Source organism: Carcharodon carcharias, chromosome 11 (assembly GCF_017639515.1).
Source record: "Carcharodon carcharias isolate sCarCar2 chromosome 11, sCarCar2.pri, whole genome shotgun sequence".
Lineage (NCBI taxonomy): Eukaryota > Metazoa > Chordata > Chondrichthyes > Lamniformes > Lamnidae > Carcharodon > Carcharodon carcharias.
In genome coordinates, this window is record NC_054477.1 from 30,622,638 (window position 1) to 30,635,469 (window position 12,832).

General features: G+C 42.1%; 1 protein-coding gene across 3 annotated transcripts in view; it reads left to right on the top strand.

The window, feature by feature from the left end:
• Positions 1–6,420: 6,420 nt before the first annotated feature.
• Positions 6,421–12,832, top strand: part of rab6a (RAB6A, member RAS oncogene family) — a 92,710-nt gene continuing 86,298 nt past the window's right edge. For 2 of the 3 annotated variants that reach the window (XM_041199127.1, XM_041199125.1), the window contains exon 1: positions 6,421–6,768. In XM_041199127.1, the coding sequence (XP_041055061.1) occupies positions 6,699–6,768 (70 nt within the window). In that variant the 5' untranslated portion in view covers positions 6,421–6,698. Of the gene's footprint in view, positions 6,769–7,720; positions 7,843–12,832 lie in introns of those variants that run through there. The other variant, XM_041199128.1, reaches the window with a different exon arrangement.

The following is a 12,832-nucleotide window of genomic DNA, read 5'->3' on the forward strand; positions in this document are numbered from 1 at the left end:
TTATCTTCTCTGTTATAAGGATAACAGTCCCAGTTTCTCCAATCTCTCTCAAATAACTGATGCCCCTCATCCCTGTTACTTTCTGGTTTCTCCCTTTAGTCTCTCCAAGGCCTGGACAGATCCTAAAGTAATGTGATACCCAGCATTATACTCAATATTGTAGCTGAGGCCTAACCAGTGATTTGTAAAGGTTTAGCATAATTCCTTGTTTTTGTATTCAGTGCCTCTATTAGTAACCCATTTATTTTCTTAATCACTTTCTCAAACTACCCTGCCACCTTCAAAGATTTGTGATTATGAATCTTCTGCTCTTGAACCCCCTTAAAATAATCATTTAGATTGCAACCATGTCTCCATGTTGACTCTTCCAAAGTTAAACAGTTACCCACATTAAATATCATCTGCCATGTCTTTCCCATTTCTCTAGTCTATGTTCTACTGAAGTCTGATAACATTATTCTCATTATTTACCATGGTGCCGAGTTTTGTATCATCTGCAAACTTTGAAAATGTACTTGGGTAATGCACCCTCTGCATTTTTTGTGCTGCATGTCTGACTGGTTTAAATGCACAGGCCCTTTAATTTTTTTGTGTGGCTTGTGCAAGGCCTTCATGGGAAATTTCGTACAGTGCAGCTAAGGGAATTTAGAACACGGGAGCACAGCCTCAGGATGAAAGGTTGACCATTTAGGAAACAAGAGATTTCTTCACTCAACAAGTTGTGAATCTTGCTTGTAATTGCCTGTCCCAGAGGGTTGTGGATGCTCCATTGTTAAGTATATTCAAGACTGAAATCGATAGATTTTTGGTCTCTCAGGGAAGTAAAGGATATAGGGAGCAGATGGGAAAGTAGTTGAAGCGGATCAGCTATAGTCATATTGAATGGTGGAGAAAGCGTGAGGGGCTGTATGTCTACTTCAGCTCCTATTTCTTATGTTCGTATGTTTTTTTGTCTTAGGTTCTTACTTGCTGTCTTTTATGTCTTAGACAATTATGTAATCAAGTTACCAGTTGTTTTTTTAATACCATTTCTGAATAAATCAGTTATGTGATATTTTTCCAGTGAAAACTTTACAACATCTACAATCATTTAATTGAGGTATTTAGAATTTTTAAAGGAATTCATTGAATTGAAAATATAGAAACATTGAAAATTTACAGCGTAAAGGAGACATTCAGCCCATCATGTCTGTGCCACACAAAATCCTGCCCAAACACATTTTCAAACATTTGTTCTGTTGTTTTGTAAGTTATGGTACTTCAAGTGCAGATCCTAGTATTTTTTTCAATGTGATGAGAGTTTCTTCCTCTATCGCCTCTCAGACAATGAGTTTCAGATTCCCATCTCCTTCTGTGTGAAAAGATTTCTCCTCCACTTTCCTTCAGTGCTCTGCCAATTACTTTAAATCTACCCTCCCTTGTTATTTACCACTCTGCGAAGGAAAATAACTCAAATGGCTCAGGAAACCTAAGGGAAAGTAGGGCAATGTGGGGAGAAAGTTATCCGGTGAGGTGACAGGTCATAAAACCATTTAACAAAAATGAGCCTCTCTTATTAATCTTTGTGTGCGCCTCAATCCAACTGAGAGTTTAACAGCTGAGATACAGTCAGTTCCAGTAGCTACCGCCCAGTGCCATGTGATTATCTCTACTGATGTTAATCCAGCTCCTTCACACTATCACTCAGTAGCCCCAGTGGCCTGTGTTACTGTCTGTATCCGTAGTGATGTTAATATAGCTACCTCACACTTTCACTCAGTAGCCCCTCTTTATTTCCTCACTTGTGGGGGAGTCTATGACAAGAAGACATATTCTTAAAGTAAGAACCAGACCATTCCAGAGAGAAGTTAGGAAACACTTATTCACCCAAAGGGTGGTAGAAGTGTAGATCTCTCTCATGTAACAATAGATGCTAGCTCAATTCATAATTTTAAATCTGAGATTGATGTATTTTTGCTAGCTAAGCCAATTAAGGGATATGGAAACTAAGATGGATGGAGTTAGGATACAGATCAGTTAGGATCTCACTGAATGACAGAACAGGTTTGAGGGGATGAATGGCCCACTCTTGTTCCTATGTCCAAATCATGAAGGGTCTAGACAGATTAGGGTAGAGAATAGGTGGTGTTGTGATGAAAGGTCACAGACCTGAAACATTAACTCTGTTTCTCCCCCCACAAATGCTTTTATTCATTCATGGGATGTGGGTTTCGCTGGCTGGGCCAGCATATATTGCCCATCCCTAGTTGCCATTGAGAAGGCTGTGGTTGAGCAGCCTTCTTGAACTGCTGCAGTCCATGTGGCTTAGCTACACCCAAGGTGCTGTAAGGGCGGGAGATCTAGGATTTTGACCCAGCGACAGTGAAGGAACGGTGACATATTTCCAAGTCAGGATGGTGAGTGGCTTGGAGGGGAACTTCCAGGTGGTGGTGTTCCCATCTATCTCCAGCCCTTGTCCTTCTAGAAGGTAGAGCCGTGGGTTTGGAAGGTGCTGTCTAAGGAGCTTTGGTGAATTCCTGAAGTGCATTTTGTAGATGGTTCAGACTGCTGCTACTGTGCGTCTGTGGTGGGGGGAGTGAATGTTTGTGGACGGGGTGCCAATCAAGCCGCCTGCTTTGTCTTGGGACGGTGTCAAGCTTCTTGACTGTTGTGGGAGCTGCACTCATCCAGGCAAGTGGGGAGTATTCCATCACACTCCTGACTTGTGCCTTGTAGATGGTGGGCAGGCTTTGGGGAATCAGGAGGTGAGTTACCCATTGCAAGACTCCTAGCCTCTGACCTGCTCTTGTAGCCACAGTATTTATATGGTTAGTTCAGTTCAGTTTCTGGTCAATGGTAACCCCCAGGATGTTGAGAGTTGGGGATTCAGTGATGGTAATACCATTGAACATCAAGCGGCAATGGTTGGCTTCTCTTTTGTTGGAGATGGTTATTGTCTGACACTTGTGTGGTGTGAATGTTACTTGCTACTTGTCAGCCCAAGCCTGGATATTGTCCAAGTCTTACTGCATTTGGACATGGACTGCTTCAGTATCTGAGGGGTCAAGAATGATGCTGAACATTGTGCAATTATCAGCGAACATCCCCACTTCTGACCTTATGATATATGGAAGGTCATTGATGAAGCAGCTGAAGGTGGTTGGGCCGAGTACACTTTCCTGAGGAACTCCTGCAGTGATGTCCTGGAGCTGAAATGACTGACCTCCAACAATCACAACCATCTTCCTTTGTGCTAGGTATGACTCCAACCAGTAGAGTGTTTTCCCACGATTCCTATTGATTCCAGTTTTGCTAGGGCTCCTTGATGCCACACTTGGTCAAATGCGGCCTTGATGTCAAGGGCAGCCACTCTCACCTCACCAGGGGAGTTCAGCTCTTTTATCCATGTTTGAACCAAGGATGTAATGAGATCAGGAGCTGAGTGGTCCTGGCAGATCCAAACTGAAAATCAAAGAGCAGGTTTTTGCTAAGTGCCACTTGGTAACACTGTTGATGACCCCTTCCATTACTTTACTGATGATGGAGAGTAGACTGATGGGGCGGTAATTGACCAGGTTAGATTGGTTCTGCTTTTTGTGTACAGGACATACCTAGGCAATTTTACAGATAGCCAGGTAGATGCCAGTGTTGTAGCTGCACTGGAACAGCTTGGTAAAGGCATGGCAAGTTCTGGAACACAAGTCTTCAGTACTATTGCCAGAATATTGTCAGGGCCCATAGCCTTTGCAGTATCAAGTGGCTTCAGCCGTTTTTTGATATCACATGGAGTGAATTGAATTTGAATGGCAACTGTGATGCTGGGAAACTCCGGAGGAGGCCGCAATGGATCATCCACTCAGCATTTCTGGCTGAAGATTGTAGCAAACGTTTCAGCCTTCTCTTTTGCACTGATATGCTGGGCTCCCTCATCACTGAGGACGGGGATATATATGTGGAGCCTCCTCCTCCAGTGAGTTGTTTAATTGTCCACCACCATTCACGGCAGTATGTGGCAGGACTGCAGAGCTTAGGTCTGATCCATTGGTTGTAGGATTGCTTAGCCCCGTCCATCATTTGCTGCTTGTGCTGTTTGGCATGCAAGTAGTCCTGTGCTTTAGCTTCACCAGGTTGACACCTCATTTTTAGGTATGCCTGGTGCTGCTCCTGGCATGTCCTCCTGCACTCTTCATTGAACCAGGGTTGATCCCCTGGCTTGATGGTAATGGTAAAGTGGCAGATATGCCAAGCCATGAGATTACAGATTGTGTTTGAGTACAATTCTGCTGCTGCTGATGGCCCACAGCGTCTCATGTATGCCCAGTCTTGAGTTGCTAGACCTGTTTGAAATCTATCCTAGTTAGCATGGTGGTAGTGCCACACAACATGATGGAGGATATCCTCACTGTGAAGGCAGGACTTGGTCTCCACAAGGACTGTGTGATGGTTACTCTGATACTGTCATGGACAGATGCATCTGCGGCAGGCCAGTTGGTGAGGATGAGGTCAAGTATGTTTTTCCCTCACCACCTGCTGCAGACCCAGTCTAGCAGCTATGTCATTTAGGACTCGGCCAGCTCAGTCAGTAGTGGTGCTACTGAGCCACTCTTGGTGATGGACATTGAAGTCCCCCGCCCAGAGTATATTCTGCACCCTTTCCACCCTCAGTGCTTTCTCCAAGTGGTGTTCAACATGGAGGAGCACTGATCCATCAGCTGAGGGAGGATGATACATTGTAATCAGCAGGAGGTTTCCTTGCACATGTTTGACCTGAGACTTCATGGGGTCCGGAGTCGATGTTGAAGATTCCGAGGTCAACTCCCTGACGACTGTATACCATTGTGTCACCACCTCCGCTGGGTCTGTCCTGCTGGACAGGATGGTGATGGTGGTAGTGTGGGGCATTTTTTGTAAGATATGATTTCATGAGGATGACTATGTCAGGTTGTTGCTTGATTAGTCTATGAGACAGCTCTCCTAACTTTGGCACTAGCCCCCAGATGTTAGTAAGGAGGACTTTGCAGGGTCGATAGGGCTGAGTTTGCCATTGTCATTTCCATGGTCTAGGTCGGTTGATGCCGGGTGGTCCGTCTGGTTTCATTCCTTTTTTTGAGATTTTGTAGTGGTTTGATACAACTGAGTGGCTTGCTTTCAGAGGGCATTTAAGAGTCAACCACATTGCTGATGCAATGTGCTGAGCTGAACTCACAAACTCATTGCTGTGAGTCTGGAGTCACAGGTAGGCCAGATCAGGTAAGGACAACAGATTTCTTTCCCTAAAGGGCATTAGTGAACCAGATAGATTTTTACAACATAGTCATCTTTTAATTCCAGGTTTTTATTGAATTCGAATTCCAACATTTGCTGTGGTGGGACTTGAATCCAGGCCCCAGAGCATTCTGGGTCTCTGGATTACTAGTCCAGCGACAATACCACTATGCCATAGCCTTCCCCCAAATGCCATTGCTTCCCCTAGTCTTCAATACTTTCAGCATTTTGTGTTTTTCATTTCAAATTTCCAGTATTTCGCTTTTGTAGATAGAGGGAAACTGTTCCCATTGGAGGACGAGTCAAAACTTAGAACACACCAATTTAAGGTGATTGCAAAAGATTCAATGACAACATGTGGAAAAGATTTTTTATGTAGTGGATGGTTAGGATCTGGAATGCACTGAGTGTGATGGAGACAGATTCAGTCGTGGCTTTCAAATGGGAATGGAATAATTATCTGAAGATAAAAAAGTTGCAGTGCTACTGGGAAGTGGGACTAACTGAATTACTTTTACAGAGCTGGCACAGACGAGATGGGCAAAAGGGTTCCTTCTCTGCTGTAACCAATAAGTGTCTTTCTCTGATATAAAATGTGTTATCTGAACTGACCCACAATCGGTACAGATTCCCTCTCGGCTCTCAAATTCATGTTGTTCTTTTCTCCTTTGTGTTTCCATTTTGCTCAACTAGTTAGATCTGAGTCCAAGTGCACACCAAGGATAGGTAATGCATCATTAATAGATTTAAATAAAAATAAATTAATGGATTTAAAGTATTTTCCCTGTGTTAACTTTGAAACAAAGACATGAAAGCAGAGGTAGAATGAATGACGAGATGTAAAGGGAAAAAAATCCAATAAGTAAAAATTGTCTTATCAGGTTAAGTGCTGCAACATCCATTCAGTCATCCCTCCAAAGAACAGGGCAAAGATCGCTGAGTGACAGGTGACGTCACCCCGTGGGTGAGATGGTAACGTGGCGCTGCGCCTGTGCGCAGGTCACTTGCCGATCAACCAAACACGAATGCGGGTCCCGTCCCTCTCCTTCGTCGCCGATTGGGTGGATGACGTTTAGACGTCGTGCTGTCCCTCCGCCTCTCCATCTGTTTATTGGCCAGTCGGGTGGTCAATCAAGTCTCCCCACCGCGCCCACCCTCCCCCCCTCCTCCCTCCACGGGAACAGGAAGTCTTTTCCGGTCATCAAGCTTAGGTTGTCGAGCGGTGGTCAGTGTAGTAACCGTGAAGAGACAAGCAAAAAAAATTGCTTGTGTTGCTCTGCGAGTGACGGTGCCCGGTGGATAATTAACAAAAGAATATATATATATCAGCCGGTCGAATCGTTTCTGAGTTAGGCCTATAACGGTTATAGATTTTAAAACATTATATTCCGGCGGCGCTCGTGAGGGGAAAAGATTTTTTTTATATATATTTTAAATTATTTCTCTTCCGCGCGATGACTTCGGGAGGCGATTTCGGGAATCCGCTGAGGAAATTTAAGCTGGTTTTCCTGGGCGAGCAGAGCGGTGAGTAGCGCCGGCTTTCAATGCCATCATGTTCTCTCCCCCCATTCGGGGTGACAGGATCGAAGGCTGCACCTCAACAGTGTTCCCCCTCCTCCCCCTCTCCCCTCCCCCCCCCTCCCCCCCTCCCCTCCTCCTCCCCCCCCTCCCCTCCTCCTCTCCCCCCTTCCCCTCCTCCTCTCCCACCGCCACCCTCCCTCCACTCTTCCCCTCTCCCTCCCCGCCACCCTCTCCCTCCCCCCCGCCACCCTCTCCCTCCCCCCTCCTTCCCCGCCACCCTCTTCCCCCCCCTCTCCCCCCGCCTCCTTTACCGCCACCCTCTCCCCCCCCCCCCTCCTTTACCGCCACCCTCTCCCCTCCACCCACTCCCCCACTCTCCACGATGGACACACCTTCGACCTGAGGCCCTGGGGGAAATTAGGGGGGCGGGGGGGGGGTGCGGACGGAATACAGGGCAGAAAAGCATGTTTTAATTAAATACACCGTTGAACCCTTTTATTAAAGGTTTGATTGCAACACAGAAAACACGCATGCATTTAAAAAAAGCATTCAATTTTTTTTGCTGTTGCACACATAATGGCTTTTTCGTTTGCACCATTGTGTATTTATTCGATGCACTGCTGCCAAATTTTATCTGCTTAAGTTTTATTTTTATTTGTATTACTACTTTTTTTCCCCCCTAGGATGTCAATGTGGCGGTTGCTACGCAAATCTTTAATCAACTTGTCTTTCGCAGGTATTGTTTCATTTCAGTGTTAAAACCCACACGGATCCATCCGCATTCACTGCTGTGTTGCTGTGCACCAATTTTACTATTGACTAATCCTGTTTACACAATAAGGGCGTTTTTTAAATGGCTAATTGATTCAATCATAATTGTCCAAAAGCAAGACCTGGGCTTTGGCAACATCTTTGTGCAACTGATTCTGCTGTGGAGAGTGAAATATGTTGGAGGAGATTATTTTACAGGGCTCAAGCCGGACTGATAGTTAATTGAGATCTGGCCTAGTAACCAGTGTAGCGTTATCTTGAGATCCAAACAACCGCACCTTGATTTTTTTTTGTCCAGACCTAAGAGTAAGTAATCCCATAATTCTCCTGTAAATGATATTAAACCGCTTAATTCCCACAAACCTTGCATTCTGTAACAGGCGAAATGTGCTTGAGTCAGATTCGGCACAGATAATCTGCATTTTTATCAGCACATGAAACGGGCGAAGCTTCCACTGATGTGAAGGCACATTTTTATTGCGAAGCTCGATTATGCAGCAAAGGAACTCCATATTAAATAGACAGATTAATTAGGAAGTAAATATTGCGTTTGATATGAAACCTCAATATTTGTTTCCGAGATATGATTTGCGGCTTGTAAAATAATATATAAACGTATGATTTGATTTCGATAAAGGTGATTATGGAATGGTAATGGCTTATTGATTTGGGAGTAGCGTTCGCCACGTTTTCATTTTGATGAAACGGTGTGCTGGGTTTTGTGTGTTCACGATGCAGACATTTGTTGCCGTCAGACGAAGTTGAGTAAGAACAATTTTGTACAATTAAGACATGGCCTTTTTCATGAATTGCCCCTCCGACAGTTATCCAGCACAATAGCCTCATGAACGCCTAGGTATAAAATCGTTATATGTTACCGTTGAGGTGTGTTTTTTTAAAGTTTTTTTGTGTCGTGTGTAGCAATCTTAATATAAAATGTTGACTGTTAAAGGTGTTGAAAATTTGTATTACAGAAGCATTAAAGGCTTCTGGAAGAACAATACTGAGCCTAACGTTCACTGGTTACTTTGATTAAAAGAGCCCAGATGACTGGAATCTGGGCGTGGTGAGCTAGTCTCCATCATTCATAGCACTGAATGCACTAGCGCAGGTCGATATTTTATTGTTTCTAGACACTAAAACTAACCACAACATTGTAGATCAATGTGCCCTCAATTTTGTGTATTATATCTGACTGCTGACGTGTTTCATACCAACCAGATGATTTTAGCCTTTCTTTTGGAATAGGTTCTAATTGCGCACATTAACGCTTTGCAAAATTGTGCAGTTTGGGCAATTTTAGTCGAGTCAATTACAATAACTGATCCACATTAATATTTTCCATTGTACATAAGAAATGCTTGGAGTTCCAGACAGTTGAGTTAACAGTTTACTATAATTTCCCAATTTTTACTCTTCACATAGATTGTAAAATAATTTGTGAAGGCAAAGGGGGAGAAACAGGAGTAGTCAGGGCCTATGTACCTCAACCATTTGTCAAATCATCTTGAGCTGGAGTGGTCATATGATGGGAGCCTCATTTGATTTGTGTTGATAATTATTGCTTTTTTTTCTTTTTGGGTTACCATACATACACCATGAAATATCAAAAATGCTCTTGCTGTGAAGCAATAGGTTAACACAGAATAATTATTTCTTCTATACAATCTCAGAAGTTAACTCTACGTTTCAATGAGCCAATAAAAAATACGTGTTTATATTGAAGCCATTTTGTGCATGATAAATGCATTGTTGCTTTTTTCATGAACAAGTAACAGCCCAACCAAAGATCATTCTTGCCCAAAGTTCGGAATATCAGATGATTGCATGAAAAACTGCAGAACTTGCTTGAGCAAGGTCTCCATGCAGCACACAGCTTGGTTTTAGCTGCAGGAAGAGACACTCCCTACTCTGCTGTAGTGCAGGCTCAATGTTTCCAAGCTTCTGATTCTGTGGGCCACGTGTATTTACCGTGGAGCCACAAAAGACACGTAAAGTTTAAATGAATTTTCACACATCTCAGGCAGCTGATTAGGATTTATTTGTCTGTTGCTTTGCAGTGCTAAAAGCAGCCCTTTCAAGCCCCTCAGCCCAGAAGATTCAAACAGCACCAATCAACCAATAAATAAATATATGCACAAGTAGAATTGAATTGCCTCGGCTTTGGGGACTGCATTGGCAGAGCTTGGGGACAGCTTGGACACTTCTGGTGTGGCCCTCCAAACAGCAAGCATGGTGAAGCACCTGTCGGACACATCCTAATCCAAACCAGTTGTTTCACCTGAACTTGCTGGAGGACTTGCAAGCCAGCTCTGAACAAACTCTTTCCTACACACAAAGCCATGTCACAAGAGGAGAAAGCATAGCTGTAACAGTGACTAACCTACAGATGAACAAGGCAGCAAACCCAATCAAAAGAACCATAAATAGGCAGGACCTCTGCCTCCTCAATTCCATACGTCAAAGAATAATCTGTTTCTGCCCTTAATGCATATTAGTTTCCTAGTAATGGCTGCAATTCCAGGCATAATCTTTTAATGTTCTCTTCCTGCAAGACTACATAATCAAAATATGTAGCGAGTTTACATGTTTGAAATGTGCATTTGACAAACTTGAAAAGAAATAAGCATATAGCAAAAAAACTGATCCTTGTTTGGACCTAGCTAAATAAGTGATCTCTCCAATAACTTAAATTAATGTTGTTTCTTAAGCTTTGCAGCAAGGCGTAGACTTGAACAATGCAGAAAGACATTCTTTGAAGCTTTCTTTCCTATTAACCTGGCTGAATCTTTGGACACGCAAGGCCATCTTGAAATGTTAGTAGAACTGTGATCTGCTCAGTTATTTAAAGCAGAATTTTGTTTGATCCTGCTAAAATCAACCCAATAGCTCCATTGGTTAGTTCTGAACCTTTTAAAAATTTTAATTGATGGTATTGAAGAATAGTAAGATATGGGCTTGTCTGAAGCTTTCAATTGTCTCTTTGTAGCAAGAGGTACTGAATTAAGGGTTGTGACATCCCTTGTGTAGAATAAACTGCAGGCCTGGCTGTCAGAAACTAGCTAGATACTGTATTAGTCAGGACCTTGACACTGGTCACTTGACCACGTTCTTGGGTGATCTATGGATAAACAATTTCACATTGGAGTGACAGTTCTGAAAAATATCTTGCATCCAAAATACTAATCTGCCTGTGCAGATGCTGACCTACTTAGTGTATCTTCAGTATTTTCTATTTTTGTTTGATTTTCACATTTGGCAGATTTTGTTGCGTGACATGTATAAAAAGCTATTTTAGGACTTGCTTGCACAATGGGATAAACAAACTTTGAATTTATTTTTTAATGCGTGGATGTGCTTATTTTAGCCTGCTTGGTGATTCTAAATTGTATAGTACTTGGATTATTTTAGTTTCAAACTATGCTTGGCAGTTAACTGTCAGTCACCATTAACTGATGCATTCTCCATGGCATCGCCTCTACCAATCAGTGTCCACTTGCCAACCAATCAGCACTCTCTTCTCACACAGTATAAAGTTGTTGCTTCCCCTGACATTGGTATTCTTGCAGTTGTCCTGATGAGTGCAAGGTGAAAAGCTTTGACACAATTTTAGTATGAGAAAAGACACTTTACTTGTTCTTTTGGATTCAGTGCTGAGGTGTGCAGATGATTAAATGCTAAACAGTGTTTGGATCTCTCAAGGGCTTGGTCTTCACCATAATTGTCAGTGTTTTCTGTGTTTTTTGCCTTTCATTAAATGTCAATTTACTAAGTCATTAGTTTTCATCTCCAGTTGTTTCTAGTTGCCTATCTAGGGATAATGGAATCCCAGATCCTTTTGATGTTACAGTCTTAATCTTATCGCGTGAGATTAATCAAACTTTGAAATTCCTCCAGAGGACTGGGATGTGGTGAATGCTACCTCATTGTTCAATTAAAAGGTTAAGCTTCTTAACCGATGATTTAGTGCCACTTAGTGATAACTGCTAGGAACTGTAAAACAGTAAATAGTGAACACTTTTTTAAAAAAAAAAGCTCTTGAGATAAATACATAACTTTAACACGGATTTGTCATGCTTCACTAATTTCAGTTGAATTCTTCAAGGAAATAAGCAAATGCATAGACAGAATTCTATAGATGTGGTATATCTGGACTTAAGTGCTTGTTAATATCAGTGGTATTAAGGCAAAGAGATAAGATGGGTTAAAGATGAAAAGAATAGGGGTAAATCAATGTTTATTGAATTGGTAGGATATAATTGTCTTGTGGCCCAGGGGTCCAAAATTTACCTGCTTTACATACATTAGCACATGGCCAACATAAAGAATGCAAAACAGTGTGCCTGGTTTAGGAAGTGGTTTGATATTTGAAAAATGTAGTTCCATGGATGAATGTATAGTATATTTTGAGGGAAAAATTAGAATAAAAGTGTACTCTGCATGGTAAAATTGTCATTGAAGAAGAGGAACAGATTTGTGTGGATGGAAAAGCCATAAAATGGCAGGTAATTGTATGCTTTTTAGGAACATCGAATATAAAAGTAAGGGGATAATGAGTATGCATGAAGCAATGGCTTGGTCTCAGTTGGAGTATTTTGTACAGTTTTGGGAACTCCATCACTGGTATCTGATTTGATATTGAAGGCACCTGAGCATAAAATTGGTATTAGAAGTATAAAAGGAGATTAAAAGAAATGTTTTCATCTGAAAACTTTTTTGAACGTGAAATTCAGTACCACAAATGGCTGTTGAAGCAGAGCTCATTGTAATATTTGAGCGAACTGGATAAATACAAATTACAAGATGGTATGAGGAAAGAGCAGTGGAATGGGATTAAAATAAGATCTCTCCAGTGTAGAGAGAACATAGTGATTACATTCTGTATGAAAATTTTTACTTGTGGGGTTTTCCCTTTATAAATATAGCCTGGTGCTTGAACACTGAAATTTGAATACATGTTTAGACAGACATTATCAATACTTTGAAATTCCTGTGACTATCAATGCATATTGTTGAGTTGATTGTACAGTTGAAACAAGAAAAATGTTAGCTTTAATTATATTACAGTTCTCTGAAGAGAGGAAGACCAGTAGAGTTATGAAGATTGCTTAGATACTGCCTCAAGTGTTTATTTCCCCAGTGCACTGGACGCCTTAATTTTATTTCTGAGGCATTTTACATTTACGCTTGTATGGACCTTTACTACACCTACCTGCCAAACATTGCTGAAGGGCTGCAGTCAGAAATTGTAACTCTTGAGCCGTTACAGGTACCAAGGTGCTTGTGCTGAAACTGG